This window comes from Mirounga angustirostris, unplaced genomic scaffold, assembly GCF_029215605.1.
Source record: "Mirounga angustirostris isolate CCGP_5_RB_7025 unplaced genomic scaffold, mMirAng1.0.hap1 SCAF_2, whole genome shotgun sequence".
Lineage (NCBI taxonomy): Eukaryota > Metazoa > Chordata > Mammalia > Carnivora > Phocidae > Mirounga > Mirounga angustirostris.
The window spans coordinates 137,905,132-137,927,368 of record NW_026991710.1 but is presented as its reverse complement, the minus strand read 5'-3'; the positions used below and the strand labels follow the sequence as shown (position 1 = coordinate 137,927,368).

Here is a 22,237-nt window from a genome sequence, read left to right as displayed (position 1 = left end):
AAATCACACTGAACGTTGTCTACAAGTATTTGAGTGTGTTACGTGGGATACTGAATAGGTGAACAAAATATCCCTAATGAGAAGGATGAAAAATAAAACTAAATACATCAATACATAAATTAGAGGTGGTGAAAATTACAATGAAGGAACAAGCAAGGCATGGAGAAAGTAATAGGAGAGCCCAGCCCTTTAAGACTGTGTAGCCATGTTAAAGTTTTAAATTCTAAGTGTTAGGGAAGCTACTTAATTTTAAGCAGAGAAATGGCATGCTCAGGTTAATATTCTAATAAGCTTTGCTCTGTAGAGAAGGAATTGAACTGGGTTCAAGAGTGAAAGCAGAGAGGCACGAGTGGAACAGGGCTTAGTGTGGAAAGAGTTGGAAAGATGTTGAATTGAGTCCATGACGTGACCATGGCTATCGGAGTTAAGTATTTTGATAAATGGGGTAGTGGGCTAGACAAGGAGGCATCAACTGTGTGGATGATGGTGCTGTTTAGTAAAATGGGGGGTAACCTATCTGGGATGAGTGTTTAATTTGGACAGTTTATTTGAGATTTCTTTGACAGCTAATTGGAGATGTCAGGGAAGCAGTAGGATAATGAATTTAAAGTTGGGAGGACAATTCTGGACTGGAGATGTAAATTTGAACATGAGATTACAGATAGGATTTACTTTAACTTTTTATTATGGACATTTTCAAATTTGTTAAAAGTAGAGAGTAATATAATGAATGCAAATGTACTCATTACCACACTTAAACAAATGGTTTCCAGTATTTTGCTAATCTTGTTTTATCTAGTATTTCTAACATTTTTTTTAACCTGAGATTTTTAGAGGAAGTCTCAAACAGTATGTCACCTTATCTGTATGTTCTTTACATTTCTAACTGATGAAGTACTTGTTATGTAACCACCATGTCATTATCAAATGTAGTAAAATTATCCTTAATTCCTTAATATCACCTAATACCCAGTCAGTATTCATATTTCTCTAGTTGTCTTTTAACAGTTGGTTTGTTTGAATTGGAATTCAAACAAGATTCTCAAGCAGTACATTTGGATGTTATGTCAATTTAGTCTCTTTTAAGTGAAGGTCATATTTAAAACCATGGAGACAGAAGAAGGTACATGAGGGTAGAATACCACCCCGAAATATGGGAGGTTTTTGGGAAAGTAAGGGAGAATCATGTCAGATGTTGCTGAAAAGTTAAGATGACAGAAGGATGTCCACTGGACTTGACAACATGGAGATTGTTGGTGACCTTGTAAAGGAGTGGTGGTGGTGGAAGCCAATTTGGGGCAAAAACTGAATGGGAAATAAAGGAGCAGAGATAGCATGTGTTAACAACTCTGTCAAGAAACTTCAAGGGGAGAAATGAGGCCATAGCTGGAGGAATTCAGCAGAGGTACTGTAGAATTTGGTATGCTGATAGGAATGATCTGGGAGAGAGGGAAAGATTCATAATGTGGTAAGAGTAGGAAGGAGTTGTGAATGGGATGCTCATTTACCCCTGTAACAGAAAAAGACCATACTTGCCAGAACTAGTGCCTTTGTTTCAAGCACTTCATAATCCATCTGAGAAGACATGTTTTTCAATGAATTATGGATAGTACGAGACAGGCTGTACTAGGCAGTTTGAAAAAAATGCTCTGGGCGATACGGAAAGAAGTAAATCTACTTTTGGTGGATAGGGGATGACTTTAGAGGAGATAACATTTGAGTTGAGCTTATAAAGAGGAATGGCCTTTTTTTGTCCTGGAGACATTCCAGTCAAAGGAAATAGCACAAATAATGGCATGAAGTAGTGAAAGTACAACAGGATTTGGGACATTTTATATGCTTCTGTGCTAGATGTGGGAGGAGATGGAATTGTGAAGGTTACCAGGAACCTGATTGCAAAGGGCCCTGAGATGGCCTTTATCTTGTATACAGTGTAGATTTGTGGAGAAACTTTTAAAGCTTTTCTCTATGTTTAATGTTTTCTTCATTAAAAAAAATGGAAAGAATGGTACAAACACATAGAGCCATCACCTTGATTTAACACTTATTAACATTTCAGAACTTTGTTTCACATATGCATGCTATTGAGCCCTTTTAAAGTCATTTATAGATACTATGACACTTTCTCCCTAAATGTTTCAGCATGCGTTCTCTAAGAGGACATTCTTTTACATAATCACAGTTATCACACATAACAAAATTGATAATTCCTTCAGATCTAATGTCCAGTCATGGATTTTTTTTTTTTTTTTTTTTTTTTTTTTTTTTAAAGCAAGCGTGTGAACTGATTAGGATGGAAGGTCATGAGAGGGTGAAGGTAATAGCAGTAGGAGGAAGGGTTGATTGTTATGGGAAGAGACTATGAGTATTGACATCAGTTATACAATTATTACAGAAAAATAGGTGAGAAATGAGGATTCCCCCCTAAATAGGGTCATAGTAACAGTGGAAATGGGATTGAGAAATGGAATAGGAGTGATGTTTGTCATTTGAAGGTAGGATTTTATCATTGACTGTGAGATGGCATTGGCTCAGAGTGATTCCAAGATTTCTACCTATAGTGACTGGATTGAACACTAAGCAATGAAATAAAATAGAGGCTCAAGGACAGAAGCAGTTTCAGTAAGGAGAATGCTTTTTTTTTTTTTTTAATTAAATTTGTTGCTAGAATGAGGTAAGTGTAGGTTTTTCATACAGAGGTGGCCAGTATGCAGCTGGAGATTAGGGGTGGAGCCTAGAGTTATCAATATCAAGGCTGATGATGTAGGAGTTATCTATACATGGGTGATGATTGAAATCATTTGAGTGAATGAGGTTATCAATGGGAAGAGGATAGAGAGAAGAGAAAATGAGGGTGGAACTTTTCAAAACAGCACATAAAATGGGCTGAGGGAGAAAGCCAGCAAACAAAATTTAAACTAAGAGGATTACTGGTAACAATTGCTGTGAAGCCAAGGGCTAAGGGAATTTTTAGAGTAGAGTGGTCAACATGGTTGGTAACTTTCAGGAGTTTCCAAGTTGTATGAAGACAACATTTTATTTTTTTATTTTAAAGATTTTATTTATTTGACAGAGAGAGCGAGAGAGCACAAGCAGGGGGAACAGTAGAGGGAGAAGCGGGCTCCCTGCTCGGCGCGCGGTTCGATCCCAGGACCCTGAGATCATGACCTGAGCTGAAGGCAGACGCTTAACCATCTGAGCCACCCAGGCGCCCCCTGAAGACAACATTTTATTGGCAATTAAGTGATCTGGTCACTGATGGCTAATAAGAAAGGTGTCTTGTCCAGACCTTTCTCTTGTCAGTGATTTGTCATGTGCTTAACTAGATTAAGACAAACGTGTGATGTGTGAGACTATTATAATAATAGGGTTTGGGTTATAGCAGGGGTTTTGAAAATGTTATCAATGGATTAAAGACTGCTTTCCAAATCCCATAGTCAACTTCGAATTGCTGGCTTTTGAATTATATCAGCAACAGTAAATACATAGTAGATATTTCCTAGTTGAAAAATTATAATTTAATACCACTATAATAATGCTTTCCTAAGTTTTTGACTTTTCTTCCCTACAGTGAAACAGATTCAGATAGTTCAAGCTCCTCCTCATCTTCATCATCTTCCTCATCATCTTCCTCTTGTATATCACTTCCTCCACTGCTGTCAGATGGAGAAGATGATTTACAAACTGAGAAGGAAAATAAGAATTTTCCTCTTAAAACAAAAGATGAGTTACTCCTTAATGTAAGTACTTAGATTTGTTATTAAACCTAATTTGAAAGTTATTAAATATATGTTATGATACTAATATTGATGTTATTTGGCCTATATCTGGCTCTGTAAATTTGAAGACTTCTCAACCTCTTATTGGGCATACTTTTGCTATGCCTTGGTTTTCTTATTTTTATTTTTTATGTTTTTTTTTTTTTTAAGATTTTATTTCAGAGAGAGAGTGAGCGAGCGCAAGCGGAGGTGGGGGAGGGAGAAGTAAACTCCCCTCTGGGCGGGGAGCCCGACGTGGGGCTTGATCCCAGCACCCTGGGATCATGACCGGAGCCAAAGGCAGACGCTTAACTGACTGAGCCACCCAGGCGCCGCCCCTGCCTTGGTTTTTTTTAAATAAAAGAGAGGATTGATGTGGTTGCTAAGGTTTCTAAGGTTGTTTCTAAATCTAATATTTGGTAATTATTCTTGATGGACATCAACTTTAGCTTGCTATTTTTTGTTTTTTTATCTTTCCTACAAAGATTTCTTATGTAGATTTACAACCTAGTTTGGGGGGGGGTTTGTTTATTTGGGGTTTTTTTTTTTTGGTCCACAAGTCAGAAAATTTTGCTCAGTAGTAATTGAAATCTTTTTAATTGATTGCATTTAAGAGAAGTAGAAAGGAAAATTAGATGGGTTGAGTTTCTTAGGACTCCTGTTAACTTGAAGTTTTGGGAGCATTTTTGTTGTAGATGGAGAAAACTTGTTTATTATAGGATGGTATTTATTGGCACTTGATAGAGTTGGTTTGTGAAGTTGACTCTTATGTGGTTATTTCCTTTTCTTCCTTCCATCCTAGAAGGATGATAGTAGTTTGGTTGAAACCTCATGATCCAAGAGGAACATCTCAGGATTTCAGAATATAGGCTGTATTGCCGCATGTTTATTCTCCTTACACCCACATGTACTTTAATTACAACTAATGCTTTTTAAAAATTTAATGATCACTAATTACATTAATTATGTAATACTTAAATCAATGAAACAGTTTAATGCAAGGTTTGAAAACATTTTAAAAGTCTCGAGGTAATCGGGCACCTTTTCATGCCTGAATTCTACCAATATTACTTCTTTTTCTCTACTTGTAATGAGAAATTTCCTATCTCATTTATGCTTTATATATTGAAAACCGGAATTTTTATGCAACTTCATTGGCGGTTCTTGTTTTCATACTACAGACATTGCTATCCCTTACTGGTCTTTTTACACAAAGCTTTCCCAACATACACTATTTTCTGAAAGTATTGGGAGACTTCTTCGGTGTTTCTCTTCTATCTTGGTCAGCTTTCTACTTAAGTTTTCTCAGAGCATAAAAATCAACAAATAAAGGACCACAGTACTTTTTATATGTATCATTTTCTTATTTATCTTACTTGACCTGGAATTCTTACCTTGTGAATCTCTTAAAATTTAATGCAAAATCTTAGTCTATATGTTTAAGTATTTTTCTTGGTAGAGTGCTCATATTTTCCTCAGAAAACTAAAAGGGTCCATGTTCACACAGAGGCCAGGAAACACATTCTGGAAGGCTAAGTTCATATCTGATTTTTGTAGTTCCCATAGTGTGCAGTAGAGTGCTTGACAGATAATAGGTTGTCAGGCAGCAGTAATACATGATTATAGAATGAGTGAGAAAACAAGAGGCATTTTATGTTCATTCATTCTTAAACTATTATAGCACACTGGCCATATACTAGGTGCTGTAAACAAGACCCTCCAGTTTCTGCTCTCATCGTGCCCGGTGGAGAGAGGCAGACAGTAGATAAACAGAGACAAATACGATTTTGGAAGTGCTATTGAATTGTGAGAGTGTATGTTTGGCTCATATCAGAAAATTACATTTTTACTGGAAAGGTATCTTAGCTTTTGAAACTTGAACAGTGGGACAATCTGTTCTTTTTTGTGCCAGTTCCAAGGGGTCTTTGGGAAAGATGGAAGAATCAGTTATAGTCGTTATTTTTCAACTTTAGATTCTTGAGTAGCTGTCTGCTTTATTTTATATTTACATGATTAGGAAGTGAACTTATTGGAAGTTCCTAGTCCATTAGACCACTGCTAATGGGTGAGATAGAGGGATGAGTTCCCTGGATTGCCATAAATCTTTGACTTAGGGCTGTGAAAGAGTATTATTAGGACTCCTTCAGGACTTCAACTCTGGAATTAAGGGAAGAGAGTGACTTGGCCCTGAAGACCAGGATGATAGGGCTACCTGTACTCAGTATCTTTAGGACTCTGCTTCTTTCTTGCTCAGTAGGTTTTTCTCCATGGGGCTGGCAGTTTGGCCATTGATATTCCTATATGAAAGTCATGGGGAGGACTTGTACTGGTTTACCTGGGGCCTGGTACACAGCCCTGAACACATCATTGAGGCTAGTGGAATGTGTATTTGGATTGCTTGGGCATGAGTCACATAGTCACTCTTGTTTGGGTGGGAGGGTATGTAGGAAAGTGAGTGCTTTAGAGAAAGCACATGGGCAAGTGTGAGGGCGGAAACATGTAAAAGCCAGCTGACAGAAAGGGAGTGTGAATGTATGTGTATTTTGAGAAGCTTGAGGGTTGGGTGGGCGATACCAACCCCATGCAAACCACAAGGAATGGGTTCTCTGTCATAGGAAAGGAAGTCTTCTATCCATTTCAAAAACGGATGCTGTTTAGTCAGTGATAATAGTCATCCTGTGTAGAGAGTAAAAGGGAAATACTTGCAAGGGGTTATCACATGTGACTTTACATTGGGCTCTTGTGGTTGTGAGCAAAAAAGACTCTCCACTTACCTCAAGAGAGGGGGGATGCATTGTAAACTTATTTGGATAGGAAAGCCATTGGGAATTAAGGCAGCTATTGAGGATAGCCATGCTATTTCTTTTATATGCCTCTTGGATATTCTCATAGTTTTCTGAGTGTCGTTTTAGTCTTTCTTTACTCACTGACTTCTTCTGTTTACCTATAGATTAATCTTTTAAAATTCTAGCTTGCATGTAGATTGCTGTGACCCTGGCTCTAAATACATTGTCTTCTACTTTGACCTTCCCCTTGAACCAGCCAGTTGGTGCTATATTTCTTTGCTGACTTTTGGGGCAATCCTATTACTTACTAGATTAGTTTTTGTGTGTGTGTGTGTGTGTGTGTTTTGGGGTTTTTTGTTTTGTTTTGTTTTTGAAAATGACAGTCCACTTTTCCTGGGAACTGTCCCCTCTTGTTAAAACCAGCTCTAGCCAGTGTCAGATGTACCATTTTGTTCAGGTCATACTGGTATATCCTCTTAGACAGCAGGGATTGTGCATGGAGCATTTGATCTATGTATTCTATTTAATTTCCTAATGAAATGCTGGAGAAAATTAATGAAACATTCTATCCATGTTGTCTTTGCTAAAAGGTGTACATAAATTAAAATGGGCCAAGCAGTTCTATCAATTTTAGAGTTTGTGCTGGATCTTTAGAGATCTCTGGAACATAGGCACGCCCAGTTTAACTCAGTTTTATGTCCCACCTCTTTATAAAGTGTCTCATATTCTGGGCTGTTTCCTATTGCCATGCAGGCGTGCTGAGCTTAATTTTTACCTCCAGTTATTCTGTTTGTCAAGTAGGAGTGTCACCTCCCTGGATCTAGCTTTTTAAATCTTTTCACTTTGTTGGAAAGTTAGATCCTGGTGATCTAACTACTAACTATTGCAGATCTCTAATGGTAGGTATATGGGAGCTACAGTGAAGTAACCTCATGATTGTTTTTTTTAGAATTAAACCTTAGAGAGTTGCAGCAGTCTCCTGGGATGACAAGATATGGTTATATCTTGATTTAGAAAAAGGGGTGAGGAAAAGAGAAAAAAAAGGGAATGGTTAGCTAAAGAGGCTTTGAAAAGGAGAGTAATCTTAGTTGGCTCTTTTTATATGTCACAGTTATGTAATATATGCTGTTAAATTTAACCATGTGGAATTATTCTTTTGATCATAAACTCCTCTTTAATGCTGAGAAGGTTTATACATGACCTACACAGTAAATGTAAAGCAGCATACGTATTACAGCTTTGAACTACATTAAACCACATAGGGTTTATTCAGTGTTTCAGTGAATTGGAAAATTAGGTCCTTTTTGAAAAATTTTCTCAGCAGTTTATGCCCTGGCCTGTTTATTTAAATAAATCAGGTATAATTAAAAATCTAGAATCATAAAAACATTTATGGGATTGTGACATTTCAGAACCTTAATCAGAAATGAATTTTATAAATTAATGCCTATTATTTTCTCTTCGGAAAACCTGAAAGGTTTTACATAACATTTAAAAGTTATGGTTACAGTGCTTATGGGGATAAAAAATGGATAATACTGCAGTAGGCATATTAATGCGTATGTATACACATAATAGCATGACTAAGAAAAAATGTAATGCTGGTAGGCAGTTCTTGGTACCTTCGTTATTTGGAGACTGCCTATATTATATTGTAAAACAAATGTATTTTGTAGTTAGGTTGAGTACACTATATTTTCTTTCTGATTTTGGCAGTGCAAACACAAATCATAAAACATCCTAACATGAGGATATGGAACTATCTGGACACCTCAAGTGGTCAGAAGTTACAGCAGATTATTTCATACTTTTGATCTCCCACCATCCATGAAATTACAATGCACCATGGTCTTCACTTAATAATCGTTGACTGAATATGTTGTTTTCAAGGCCTACCTTACTTTATAAATTTTGCCCTAAATGCAGGCCTCTTTCAACTTCAGCATTTTATGACTCTAAATGTGTTTGAAATTATTACATTGTATCATAGAATACTGAAGACACTTTTTAACATTATTTTCAAAATATCTGATATTTAAGAAATGGCTTATGTACTTGAGAGGAGATATTTTTAAATTGATACTTGGTGCTCTTTAAAAATAGTGCTCAGATTTTTTAAAAAATTAAAATTTTGTGTTTCATTATACAGAATTATTTTAGTGAAGCTTATAGCCAACAGATATGATCCCTTAAACTTCAGATAGTGTTTTCAGTAAAGTAATAAGCATGTATGTGTGTGTATAATTTGTGTGTGTATATACATACACACACAAAATATATATATGGTTATTACACACAAGCATCCCATTTATTAGATTCCCCCATTCCTCAGTAGAATTTAATAAGTTCTGATTGCTTTAGAGGATAAAGACAAATGTCTGTTAAAAGGGAATCTAGCTAGGGAGTGAGCGCATACACTTTGGCTAAAAGCAAAGTGACACCAGAAAGTTAATGATTGAATGCGAGATGAGTGGTACTGGACATACAGAGTTGTAGGATTGAGTGGAAGAGGAGATAGCTAACAGTGCAAGGGTCAAGGAAGTCATCCTAGATTGCAAGATGGATGGGATAGGTATGGAAAGGTGACAGGTGAAGAGAATATGCACTTTCCCACTGATAGGTAAGAGTCTTGCATGACAGTTGTATTCCCAGTGTTGGTTACGTAGTAGGAGCTCAGGGAGTGTTTCTTTGTTCATTCGTTTATCATCCATACACCTGATGTTGTCACTTCCAAAATGGACACTTTTTCATTTTGAAATTTGGGACTAATAATTGTTGACATTTTACAATAATTTGGTAGTGGTTTTATCTTCATGATATATAAAGTAAGTGTCTTAGATTTGATGAAATATGGACTCCTCAGTTAACATAAAAGATAATGCTTAGAATTATATCATTGAAGGTTTTTTCTTATTGAGATGGATTATAATTTTATTTTAATGTGAGTCAACTTTTGAAGATATTCTTGTGAACTTTGTTTCTGACTAGTTTTAGAGAAAAACAGGGTAAGAATATAGTATTTACTTAAAGAGAAAAATATAAAAACACTGCAAAGGAGTGTTGGTTTTCATTTTTTAGGTGAAAATATTTAATGGGCTAGTCTCAATCTTTAGTGTCATACACAACAAGGTAATTAAGAAGGGCAATTAATGTGTATTGAGTTCCATGGAACATGTAAAAGTACTTTTGTTAAGTTGATGAATTAGACTAAATGTTATATGTGGTCTTAGTTACCACACAGCGTACAGACCTAATCCATTCTTTTTTCCAATGTTTTACCAGCTATAAGGGGAAAAAAAAAAAAAGTTTCCAATCATGGCTCTCAGTACTCCAGGGATTGGATCCCACTTTCCAACCATATCTGAAAAGTGAAGGCTCACCTGATAGCGTCAGGTAATTGGCTGCCACATGCATGTCCTCTATTCTTGGGTAATATAAGGAAAGTGGTCAGATAATTTTATTCCACTTTCCTCACTTTTTAAAAATTCTCCCCAGTCTAGCACCAAGAAAGGGTTAGTTGCCATTTGGAATGTTTGATTCCTTTCCCATTACTCTCTGCTGCCCTTTTTCTAGATTTGTGAGTGAAAACCCAAATCAAAGTTCTTTAGATAATTTTCCTCAGAAAATCATAAATTACTGATTTTTTTTTTCTTGCCCAATAATAAGTCTTCAAAGAACTAGAGAAGGCAAGGTCATTGTAATGTACAAATGTCGTCTTCTCAGAGGGCCATTTTTGACCCATTAGCTCCTTCCATTTTTGCACTGAAAGTCTTAGACATCCATTTTTTTTTTTAACTAGTGTGTCTACAGTTTAATTTTTTAATAGGGGAGATTTTTAATATGTGGTACTCATTTGAATATTTTGCCTAACTGAACAACCTTGTAGGCCACACAGATGTTCAGGAATCAGAATATAATAATATTTTTGTAACACAAACAATAATTGCTCTTTCATGGATATTCCAGAAGTATAGGTAGGACAATGCATTTATTTAATGCCATAGTTAAGGGTATCTGTTATCCAGAATTATAGTAATTGTGTTTGAGGCTGGCATATAATTTCTGTCTTAATGTGCTGTCTTTTTGATTACATGCAGTTAAACATTTTTTAAATTGTATTGGCCATTTGCATGAAATATTCAGAACTTTTGCTCAGTTTTCTCACTATTTAGAGATAAGAAAACTGATTCCCAGAAAGAAAGTGATTTGCCTGAGGTAGTATTTAAGTAGGGGAGAGCAGATTTGGAACTAGTAACAGGTAGATTTAAGTCTGCTGTATTTTTAGTTCTTGTGTAGACGTGCGTACATAGCAACATTAGAATTTGATCATTTGAACTTCCTTGATTATTTGGTTTCTGAATAATGTAGTGTATTTTGTCATGGTGATAGATGATTGTATCATAATGTAAGCTTTCTTAAATTGCATATGCTTGGGCCATATTATCTTTTAATAGAGCCTTTGACTTGGAACTGTAGATTGTAGGAAATACGTGATTGAATTTCTTTAGTATGGTGAATTTTAGTAGTTCATTGCCAAATGGTGTTATGTATCTGGGGATTTTTATTTCCATGTGGCCTTTTGCTAATGATGTGAATGAAGTATTTTTCTTCCTTTCCTTGCCTATTCTTTGTTATTACAGATAACATTTGTTTTGAGTTAGTAAGCATAATATAAACTTTATTTAAATGATAGCTGGATATTTATCTCTAGTTGTATATACTGTACACCCAAGACAGGTTTTAGTTTCTTTTTAATTTGGGAGAAGTAACAGTGGTAAAAATAGAGATTTATCACAAATCTTCGTTTTCCAGGTAAAGTTTTCAGGTTATCATTAAGACTTCATAGCAGTATGGTGTATGCTGTTATAATGTGGCCTTAAAATTATATTTATATTAATGGCCGAAAATAGAGTGGTGCTATTAATACTTGGGTGTATGTTTTGTAAGGGAGGGCTTTTGGGATGTACGAGAATGTAAAGCAGTGCTGTTCAGTAGAGCTTTCTGCAATGGTGGAAGTGTTCTATATCCACACTGTGTTAATACTGTAGCAGTTGAGCATATGAAATGTGGCTAGTCCAATCAAACACTGCATTTTAAATTTTACATAATTTTCATTAATGAAATTTAAATAATCAAATGTAGTTAGTGTCTGGTATTGGATAAACAGAATAAAAGGAGCCTTTCTTACCCACTTATCCATCTTTCCATGAGGGTTATAGGGTAATCCAGGCTTATAGTTTAATCTTCCTTACCTGCAGTAAATATAGCCTTCTTGTCTTTTATTTTCAGGACACTTGGATTTTGCTTATATGATGGAGAAGGTCTTTCTATCCCAGGTTTTCCTCATCAACTCTAACTTCAGTGTTTTAGTTTCATCAGTATGCCTTTTACTTCTAATTCTTTAGATCCTGTGTGTCCTGTCAAGAGTGGTAATGTCCTTCAGTGTGTGTTCTGGCTACTCTTTTTTCCCTTATTGGAGTTTGTTTTTCCTCTTTGCTGTAACACATCCTTTCCCCACTCATGGAAAAGTAAAGTGATGGATTTTTATTTCTTGAAAGGAGATTATGCGACTGCGCAGATTTATTTGTTATCTTACCGGGAACAGCTGCTGAACAGCCGCTATGTAATCAGGGAGCTAGGTGTTAGTCTAATAATTGTAATAATGTTTGCTGCTGCAAATCTGATGTATCTATGCATTAGTCCTGGGCAATGAAGCTTCCTTAGAAGCCTGCCTTTTTAACTTCCGTTCTTTGAGGATTCTCTTGAATTCTGGGAATTATATTTTCATTATCTGATTTTGCTCTGATTGAAAAAGACTGTGATCTCTTCTGAGAATTTTGTTTAACCCAGACTGATGAGATAAGTCATTTAATAAATATATGCTCAGCACCTACTATGTGCTAGTCATTGTTCTGGGTGCTATGGCAATGGGCAAGGCTGACCAAAGCCTGTTTATTGTTGGATTTATTGTATAGTTAGGGAAATGAACTTTAAGCAAGAAAACACATAGGATGTTAGACAGTAATATGTTTACAAAAAAGAAAATCAGGATAATTTAGTAAAGAGGTAACTAGGCTTGGTGGAGGTACAGTACTTCAGCTTTCATAGTTAGGGAAGAGAAAGTAACATTTGACATCCAGATATCAAGACAAGATCATATACTGTCCTGTCTGACATGGCAGTCAAGGAACTTTCCTTTTAAACCTTCTGAAGTTCTGCCTCTTCAAGCCTGACAAAAATCTTTATGGAAAGCATGCTTGTTTAAAAGGGACAAATATATCTCTTCTTCTTTGATCCAACCCCCAAAATGTCCGCCATTTTCAAAGCAAATATACTGCTTGACATAACTATACTTTCAAACGTAAATTCCATAATAGGCTTTTGATCTGGAATTGTACTAGGCTGATTTCATTTATTTCTTATATATTTTATGTACAATATATAGTTCTTTATATATCTTTTATGTTCTGCAGAGTATTTGGGATGGAGATTTCATGCACATCACTTTTTTTATTAATTAACATATAATGTATTATTTGTTTCAGGAGTACAGGTCTGTGATTCATCAGTCTTACACAATTCACAGTGCTCACCACAACACATACCCTCCCCAATGTCCATCACCCAGCAGCCCCTTCCTTCCCACCCCCCTCCACTCCAGCAACCCTCAGTTTGTTTCCTGAGATTGAGTCTCTTACTCTTTTTCTCCCTCTCTGGTTTTGTTTTGTTTGATTTTTTTCCTCTCTTCTCCTATGATCCTCTGCCTTGTTTCTCAAATTCCACATATCAGTGGGATCATATGATAATTGCCTTTCTCTGATTGACTTATTTCGCTTAGCATAATATATTCTAGTTCCATCCACGTCATTGCAAATGGCAAGATTTCATTTTTTGATGGCTGCATAATATTCCATTGTGTATATATACTACAGCTTTATCCATTCATCTGTCGATGGACATCTGGGCTCTTTCCACAGTTTGGCTATTGTGGGCATTGCTGCTATAAACATTGGGGATGCACATCACTTTTATAGGTAGGTCTGTTACTATTAAGAGGCAATTTAATGCCTTCATTGGTCTTTTTTAAGGAATGCTCAGGATCACTGAACTGGAATTAGAGGTATGGTGGTGATCGCAAGATAACAGTATCTGTCTGTTTTTTCTCTAAGTTTAGTTCTATATGAGGCAGAGATCCTCCCATTTGTAGGCAGTTTCGTCCTGTTAATACATAGGTTGGAAACAGGATAACAGAAATTAAGGAAGCCTGGCAGACTCTGCTTTTGACCACAAGAGTGGGTCCCTGCATCACTACAAATATTCTAGCATTGTATATTTTCCCCTGTCTTCCTCATTGCTAGATGTGTCTCATAGACATCTTTAGAAGAGGAGAACATCAGGATTTCATCAGACCCTGGAGCTGACCTGCTCAACTTACAGTAAATTATGTTATAATTATCTCAAAAGATGATGAAAAGGCATTAGATGAAATTCAGCAGTCTGATTTAAAAAAACACAAATAGGAACACAAGTAGGAATAGACAGTCACTTTTTTTTTTTTTTTATTTGACAGAGAGACACAGCGAGAGAGGGAACACAAGCAGGGGGAATGGGAGAGGGAGAAGCAGGCTTCCCGACGAGCAGAGAGCCCGATGCGGGGCTCGATCCTGGTGTCCTGGGATCATGACCTGAGCCGAAGGCAGACGCTTAACGACTGAGCCACCCAGGCGCCCCAATATGAGTGAATTTAAAAAGTGATTTTGGTATGGGGAAGGTCTTTCTCTCTGTGACATAAGTCTCAAAAGCCAAAAAAAAGAAAAGCTGGATATATTTGACTACATAAAAATTAAAATGCTGAAGTTCATTAAGCAACTTAAATACTAAAAACCGTTCTGGGAGGAAAGGGAATGGGTATTTTCTTCGTATTTGATAAAGGGCGAATGTTCTTTAACCCAAAGTTCTCTTATAAATTAATAAAAAGATAAACCCTTTGAAAGAGAAATGTGTAAAATATACAAACAATTCATAAACACAATTGGATAGCCAGGAAACATGCAAGGATGCACAGTCTTCCTGATTAATGAAGAAAGTAAAATAAAAACAAGATGCTATTTTATATCGTAGACCTATCACACTGGCAAAGATTTAGTTTGCTTCTCAGTGATGGCATGAATGTGAGAAAATCTGTCATCATTTGTGGAATTGTTAATTGATGGAACCTTTTTGAAAAGAAACTTGACAGTATCTGTCAAAAGTGTTCGTATCTTTGGATCTAGCAGTTCCAGTTACAGGGATTTATCACAGAAGTTACACGAAGATGTATGTGAAGGATTGTTCATTTTATCATTGTATGTAATGATAAAAATTAAAAAGAGACAGATGTTTTATCAGGTAACTTGTGTTAAGTTACAATTATACAGTGTGATATACTGTAAGAATGTTTAAAAAATTAGATGTTTATGTTTTGGTGTAGAAAGATGTACAAAATATGATAGGTAAAAAGGATAACTTGCATTATAATGTGGATATAAGTAAAATGTTTTACAATTAGAAATGTAAAGTTTATATCTGCATGGTAAATGTATTTGAAGGATAAACTGTTAACAGCTCTCTGTGGAGAGGGATTGGGAGGTTGAAAGTAATCAGGGCAATTTTTGCTTTTTACTCTGAGTACTTCGGTACTACTAATTTTTTTTTTTCTTCTTTAAAAAGCAGGAGCATGTATTTTATATTTTAAAGTTAAAAGAAATTAAAACAGTATCAGAATTTGAACCTATACCAAAACATAATTATATTGCATGGACTTTATTCCTCTTAATAGAAAATACAAAACAGGAGCTTTTCATTCTGTGGCCAGATAGCATTTATTTATTTGAGAAATAACATTGATTTTATGTTCTAAGTGTTAACAGTATTTGGTTTACCCTCCTCCTCAGTTCAGAGGTTTTCCCAAAAGATCTAATAGCACTTTCTCTTAGAGACTTCCTTTTCCTTTGTTCTACCTACATGATCCTGACTTTATTTAGTCCAAAAGTACGAAAAGTTTTTGCTCTAGATTTAACTGTGATTTGGTTAGTCAGTGGGGGAGATTTCAGATTTCATCACTATACTTCTGCATTAGAAAATGCCATTTGCTACTTCTAAGACCTACTACCCCGCCCCGGAAGCAGAAGGCAGTGTGATTTGCTCTCTAAAATATCAGGAAAGCCCTCCTGTCTGCAGTCTCCCAACATTATAGTTCTCTATTCTTGTATTTAACTGGGTGTGGGATTTCTTTTGCTAAGAGCTTCTTAACAAGGCTATCCCATGTCACATGTTCTTTACCAGTTCTAAGAACTGTACTCCCTTCTCTATTCTAATACACATATGGACCACTTTCAAACCATGGTCTTGCCAAGAAAAACTATCCATATTTAATATGCAAAAATGACAAGTGGTTGTCCTCTCCCTAAAAGTACTCAGAAAAAGTCTGATATAAAACCGTCATTTCCTCACGACCCCATCCAGACTAACCGTGCGAGGTTAAGTCTTCTGCGTGAAGTTGGTTGAGACCTTTAGTGTGGTTGTAAGTAATTCTTGATCAGAAAATAGCATCTCCCAGAAGCAAGTTATACTTTAACTCTGGTTATATGGTTTATTAAAAACCTTCTTTGAGTCCCTGAAGAGGAAAATGATTACCATGATCCATTCATCTGTAATACACTGTATTGTTTAGGCTTTTCCCATCTTTTTCAACATTTCTTCAGAAGTTCTCTTTCTCCTCCCCAACCAACTCCTAACATACACTTTCAAGCCTTCTTAAGGAAGAACTTCCTTCTAAAAGTTAATCATGGTCTTTTGGCAAAGGTCAAAAATAGAAAGTTCTGTTTGTTTAGTTTAAAGGCTAAGGTCAGTTTTATTCTTAGATTTCTCTTCAACTTCGTCTCTACTTCAACATCTAGTTTCTATAGCAACTGAGGTATAGTTAGTAGCTGGGTCAGAAAAGAGGAATTTTTAACGTAAAGGAATTTAGATTTTAACATAGAGAAAGAAGATACGAGGCAACACTTCACAGCTTTTCCGGGTGGAGCCTATGTTCTGTTTCCCAGGAATTCTAGATTTTTTTTCCTGAAGAAGCTAGACATTTACTCTTTTTCAGACAGCCCCAGAAGAGATTGCTGTTTCTCTTTTCAACTACTTATTCCCTGTCAAATTAATTAACCAAATTAAGACAGCTAAGAGAGAGAACTCTTCTTCTGTGGAGAAATTGTAGTGACCAGTAGAATCATTTCTCTGGGAATCACTTTAAGTGAAATGCTTTTTTTTTTTTTTTTTTGCCTTGAATTCCTTAACAATAATAGCGTTTTTTGTTTTTTTTTGTCTCATTCAAGTATGGTTGGAAAAATCTGGGTACTTTTGTCCATGTTCTTAGTCTAGCTGGATTCAAGTATAGATGCTGTTGCATCACTCATGTGGGGAGATATTGGAAGTAGAAGAAATATTGTCAGACACTAAAAAGGATAACATCAAAGAGATGGTATAAGTGCTTAATGTTACATCTTCAGAAATGTTTATAGTACTTTAAATGGAAATGATGTCCTATTTTTTTTTAGTGGTTGAAGATCAATGCTTTTTTTATATTATAGGAACTACCTTCTGTTGAAGAACTCACTATTATTCTGCCTGAAGATATTGAATTAAAGCCTCTTGGGATGGTTTCAAGTATTATTGAGCAATTAGGTATGTAAATAATTTTATGAATAAAATTACTTATATCCAAGTATGCATTCATCAAATCAAAGACTTTATGACTAGTGCATTTTCTGTGAAATATGTAATAATACTTCATTTTATAGTTAAGTTTGAATAGATAAATCCATTTTTTACTCATATATGTAACTCATAAATGCCGTGTCTTTTTTAAAATTCAAAGTCTGCTTTTATTGACATTTCTCCAGAATTGTCTTTGATTTGGTATATTAATTTTTTTTGCTATTAAGTTGCTACAAATTTAGTGGCTTTAAACAACACAGATTTATTGTTTTATAGTTTTGTAGAACAGAAGTCTGATATGGGTCTCACTGGGCTAAAATCAAGAGGTCCGTCAGGGCTGAGTTCCTTTCTGAAGGCTCTAGGGGAGAATCCATTTCCTTGTCCCTTTCAGCTTCTAGAGGCTGCCTGTATTCCTTGGCTTATGGACTCCTTCCTTCATCTTCAAAGCCAGTAGTATACCTTACCTGTGACCCTTCCCCCTTCATCACATCTCTCACTGACCAAAGCTTGGAAAGATTATTTGCCTTTAAGGACTCCATAGGTTGGGCCTACATGCATAATCCAGAATAATCTCCCCATCTCAAGGTCCTTAACCTTAATCACATCTGCAAAAATCCTTTTTTTTTTTTTTAATGTAAGGTAATGTATTTATAGGTTCAGGGATTAGGGTGTAGGTGTCTTTTGGTGGGCGGAACATTATTCTGCCTACTGCCTTTGATTTTTATTTTAGAAACATGTAAATTAGAAAGTTCTGTGATTCATGAAATATAAAGCTGTTGGTTGTAAGAGAACTAGATATTATAGATTTCTTTTAGCCCCAGGTTGTGAGATAGGTACTAAAGGCCTTGAAGTTCACGTAGCTACCATTAGCTCTCATAGTAAGATCCATCTGAAAGTAGAACTCAGAGTTGACAAAGTCAAAGGATATTTCAACTGGATAAAAGACCTAGATTATCCACTGGCCCTCTTAGTTTACAGGACTTAAGGGACACAGAAAAACCCAACTCACTTGCCCTTATGATTAGTTGTATAATGGGTCAGTGGTAGAAATTGGACTTTTGACCTTTTTCTAACAGTGTCCATACCAGTATTTTGAAAAGTTTATACTTACATAATTTTGTACTTTTGCAATTTATTAGTCAAAATTCTGATTAAAGTGAAACATTTATTTATTTTTACAAAAATCATGATTATTAAAACTCTTAACCTGATTCTTGAGTCATTACATTTACTGGTATTTGAGTTATCTTATGGCATCACATAGTGTGAGTTGAGCATTAGACTTGATGTATATAGAAAAAATAAAGGTCAAAATGTTTATCAAGAAAAAAATGTGAACTATACAATATGCATAAGATAATGCTTTTTAAAGATACTGTTTTGACTAGCACACCCTAATAGAATAACAAAATTCTCAAGCTGCTAGGAATAAAGATTGACTGAAAATCAGCACCTGCTACCCTGTTTTGAGAGCCTAAAATATCTCACATGATTTGGACCAAATTACAAAAGAGAAAATAAAATAAGTATTAATACATGAAGCAAAAAATATGTGAGTTCAAATAAGACCCCAGGAGAAAAAGAGGATTTGGCTTTGTACTCTGCAATTGTTCTACAAGTTATGCTGGCTTATTTTTCTTTCTCTCTCTCATTTAATTTGGAAAATACAAGAGGCTAGTTAAATATTATCCACCTAGGTAGAAGTAGAGAGATTTCATGAATTTAAGGATCTTGTACTAGAAGATACTTTGACTATTGATAGCTTTGGAAATTTTTATCAATGTGTGGTACAAACTTAAGGTTGATTTGTATCCAGCTACCTGCAACTGCCACCTAGAATCATAATTAAAAAAAGAATGGGTTTTTTTAGGCTGTGGAAACACAGTCAGTAGTTGTGTTGTTAAAGGAAGAGCATTGGAACTAGGGATCTAGGTTATTCTAGGTTCTGGTAATGACTTGGTCTGGAATTGGCCATGTGATAATGTTACTCTCTTAAGTCCTGTTTTTTCATCTTTTTATAAAATGAGAGAATTGAATTAGGTGATCTTTTATTTTCATGTAATTTGATTCTTGGGAAGGGGATTAGGGAGGAGAAATGATTGAAAATGAATGCTGTTAGTGCTCACTATCATTATTAATCCTTACTCATCATCTTTGTTCCAGAAACAGATCTAACTCAGAAAATGTTGACCTGTGATCTATTACTCCACATGTATGTTCAGAACTTAGAAGCAGTAACTGTTGTAATTAATTGGATACAGTTGAAATTTTTAAAATGAATTTTAATAACCTGAACTGACATTTCATTTCTCAAGTGGACATGGCATTACCTGTGTAATGTGGCAAATATTCTTGGTTGTTGCTCTAATTTTCTAAGAGCCTGTTGTTTGTTTTCTCTCTTTGCTATGGTAGCTTGGTGTTTTAACATTTGTGGCCCATACAGGACTTAAATTTATTGACTTTTTAGTGGGTGATAAAAATTTTCTGTGAGAATTTTACTTTAGTTTTTGTTTCTTCGAGTTGTAGCATTTTGTATTAAATAAAATATGTAGATTCTTTTTCCTTGTGCCACTTGATAATAAAGACTGTTGTTTTAAGAGGAACAGTTACTGAGGTATATTATCTCACCTTAAATTTCATTTTAAATTATGTTGGAGTTAAAAATTCCCACTTAAATTTTACATTATCTTCTGATTAAATCTTGGAATAATCTCCTTTGTTTCATTTTTCAGTAATAATTGAATCTGTGACTAACCTACCTCCAGTTAATGAGGAAACTGTAATTTTTAAAAGCGATCGACAGGCAGCAGGAAAGGTTTGTAAAAAAAAATATATTCAAATCTTATAATTATTCTGTTTCTTTGTGGATTGGTTTTTCTGACTTTCCGTATCTGTCCTAAAGAGAATTTATTAATTTTAGTAGATGAGCAGTCTAGAGTTCTGAAGTGTTTATTCTTGATTTTTTTCAGTACTTTGTGTCTGTTGGTATACAATTTTTTCCTGTTTGTCATGTAACTTGTGAAGTAGAGGGCCTGTATTCATATCGAGTATCTCCAGGTACTCAAAGTTGAGTGCAGCAACTACAGTGTAGTAGTTCTTAACCTTTTTTTGGTTTGTGAGTCCCTTTGAGTAGGGGCTTTCAAAACTTTTTAGACTTTGGCTTCCTCAGGTGGAATCTTTAGAGTGGAAAAAAGAAAAAGGGGGAAAAAGATTTTAGCAGTAGGTACAAAGTGTCACTGTAAGCACATTCTGGGGAATTATGAGTATGTGTACTCACCAAAAAGTCAAGTTCCTTATAACATCTTTCGAATGGAACAGTTTGGCATGTCCATCTTCAATATGGAAGACTACACATTTTACCCAGTAAATAATGCAATTTTGAGCCGTTGGCAGAGGATGTAAAACCTCTAAGATCAAAAATATAAATACCAACTGGGGCGTCTGGGTGGCTCAGTTGGTTAAGCATCTGCCTTTGGCTCGGGTCATGATCCCAGGGTCCTGGGATTGAGCGCCACGTCGGGCTCCCTGGTCTGCGGAGAGCCTGCTTCTCCCTCTCCCTCTGCCTGCCGCTCTGCCTATCTGTGCTGTCTCTGTCTCTGTCAAATAAGTAAATAAAATCTTTAAAAAAAAATTTATATATAAGTACCAACCAAGTGTTCTTTTTTGGCTGGAGGGGTAGTTTTATTCACCTCAGCATTCTCCACTACAGAGTACAGTGCTTTGTAAATTTTAAGTGCTGAGTAAATGTGTACTGTGTTGAAAACAAATAAAAATAAGAAACCAGGGGCGCCTGGGTGGCTCAGTCGTTAATCGTCTGCCTTCAGCTCAGGTCATGATCTCGGGGTCCTGGGATCGAGCCCCGCATCGGGCTCCCTGCTCCGCGGGAAGCCTGCTTCTCCCTCTCCCACTCCCCCTGCTTGTGTTCCCTCTCTCGCTGTGTCTCTCTCTGTCAAATAAATAAATAAATTAATTAAAAAAAAAAAAATAAGAAACCAGCTGCTGTCTTTGGGGAAGTCACTTTTTGGGGTTTAGCTTTTCCTAGATAACTAATAGTTGGCTTCTTTTTTGTTCTAGGAGATACAATTAATTTACATCTAATCAGAAAAAAAAGCGTATCTTTTTAATTATATTATTAGGTCATTCGTATAAATTTCCCTTTTATATGCTATTTCCTACTGTCCCATTCTAACACAGATTAGAAAGAGGTCAGATTTTTATCAGGGTCCTGCCTACCTTGTACCACCTACATACTTTTTTGGTTTTGTTTTTCTTTTTGTTTAGATTGACAGGCTAATTTACCAAAGAGAAATGAGTGACTTAGGATGGCAGAGCAATCAGTGACAGAATTAATTGGGAGTCTAGAGCTAATATATTTTGGCAATTCTTGAGAAAGTTGGTGAGGGGAAGAAAGACTTCAATGCCTAAAGAATGGTGCTGTACTTTTTTCCCTTTCAGATACCTAAGTTCAGTCTTTTTGTTTCAAGTGAGTTCTGCTGGTGCCTTTGTAAGTGGTTAGAGATTGACTAGGGGGCTTAACCTCAGAGAAGGTTGAGAGAGAAAAGGGATGGGAAATGAGTCAATGACTGTGCCATGAGTAGCTCTCCATGCCCATTGGTATGTATACTACTTTAGGAGAAACCAGTATTCTGCTCTGGTACAAAGGCAAAGCATTTTTCGCTCTCCTCTGGAAAGTAGTAGAAGACGAGGGAGGGGAGAACGGGGAATGGAAACTTATTTCTTGGTTTTCTAACTCATTTGAAACTGATAATTTCCATGATTCCTTTTATTTATGATATTCATGACAATTGTCTTTTTAAGTAGCTAGCTGAGACAATTTTAATTTCAAAATACCCAACACTTTGCTAATTAAAAACCTCTAAATTCACATTTCTTATATCCCCCAATACAGCTGAACTTTTAGTTCTATAATTGTGACTAATGTTA

At 35.7% G+C, this 22,237-nt stretch overlaps 1 protein-coding gene across 2 annotated transcripts in view; it reads left to right on the top strand.

The window, feature by feature from the left end:
* Positions 1–22,237, top strand: part of NAF1 (nuclear assembly factor 1 ribonucleoprotein) — a 38,741-nt gene that overhangs the window by 1,164 nt on the left and 15,340 nt on the right. For both annotated transcript variants that reach the window (XM_064585223.1, XM_045880192.2), the window contains exons 2-4: positions 3,572–3,740; positions 17,167–17,260; positions 20,026–20,108. In XM_064585223.1, coding sequence (XP_064441293.1) covers positions 3,572–3,740; positions 17,167–17,260; positions 20,026–20,108 — 346 coding nt within the window. The remainder of the gene's footprint in view (positions 1–3,571; positions 3,741–17,166; positions 17,261–20,025; positions 20,109–22,237) is intronic.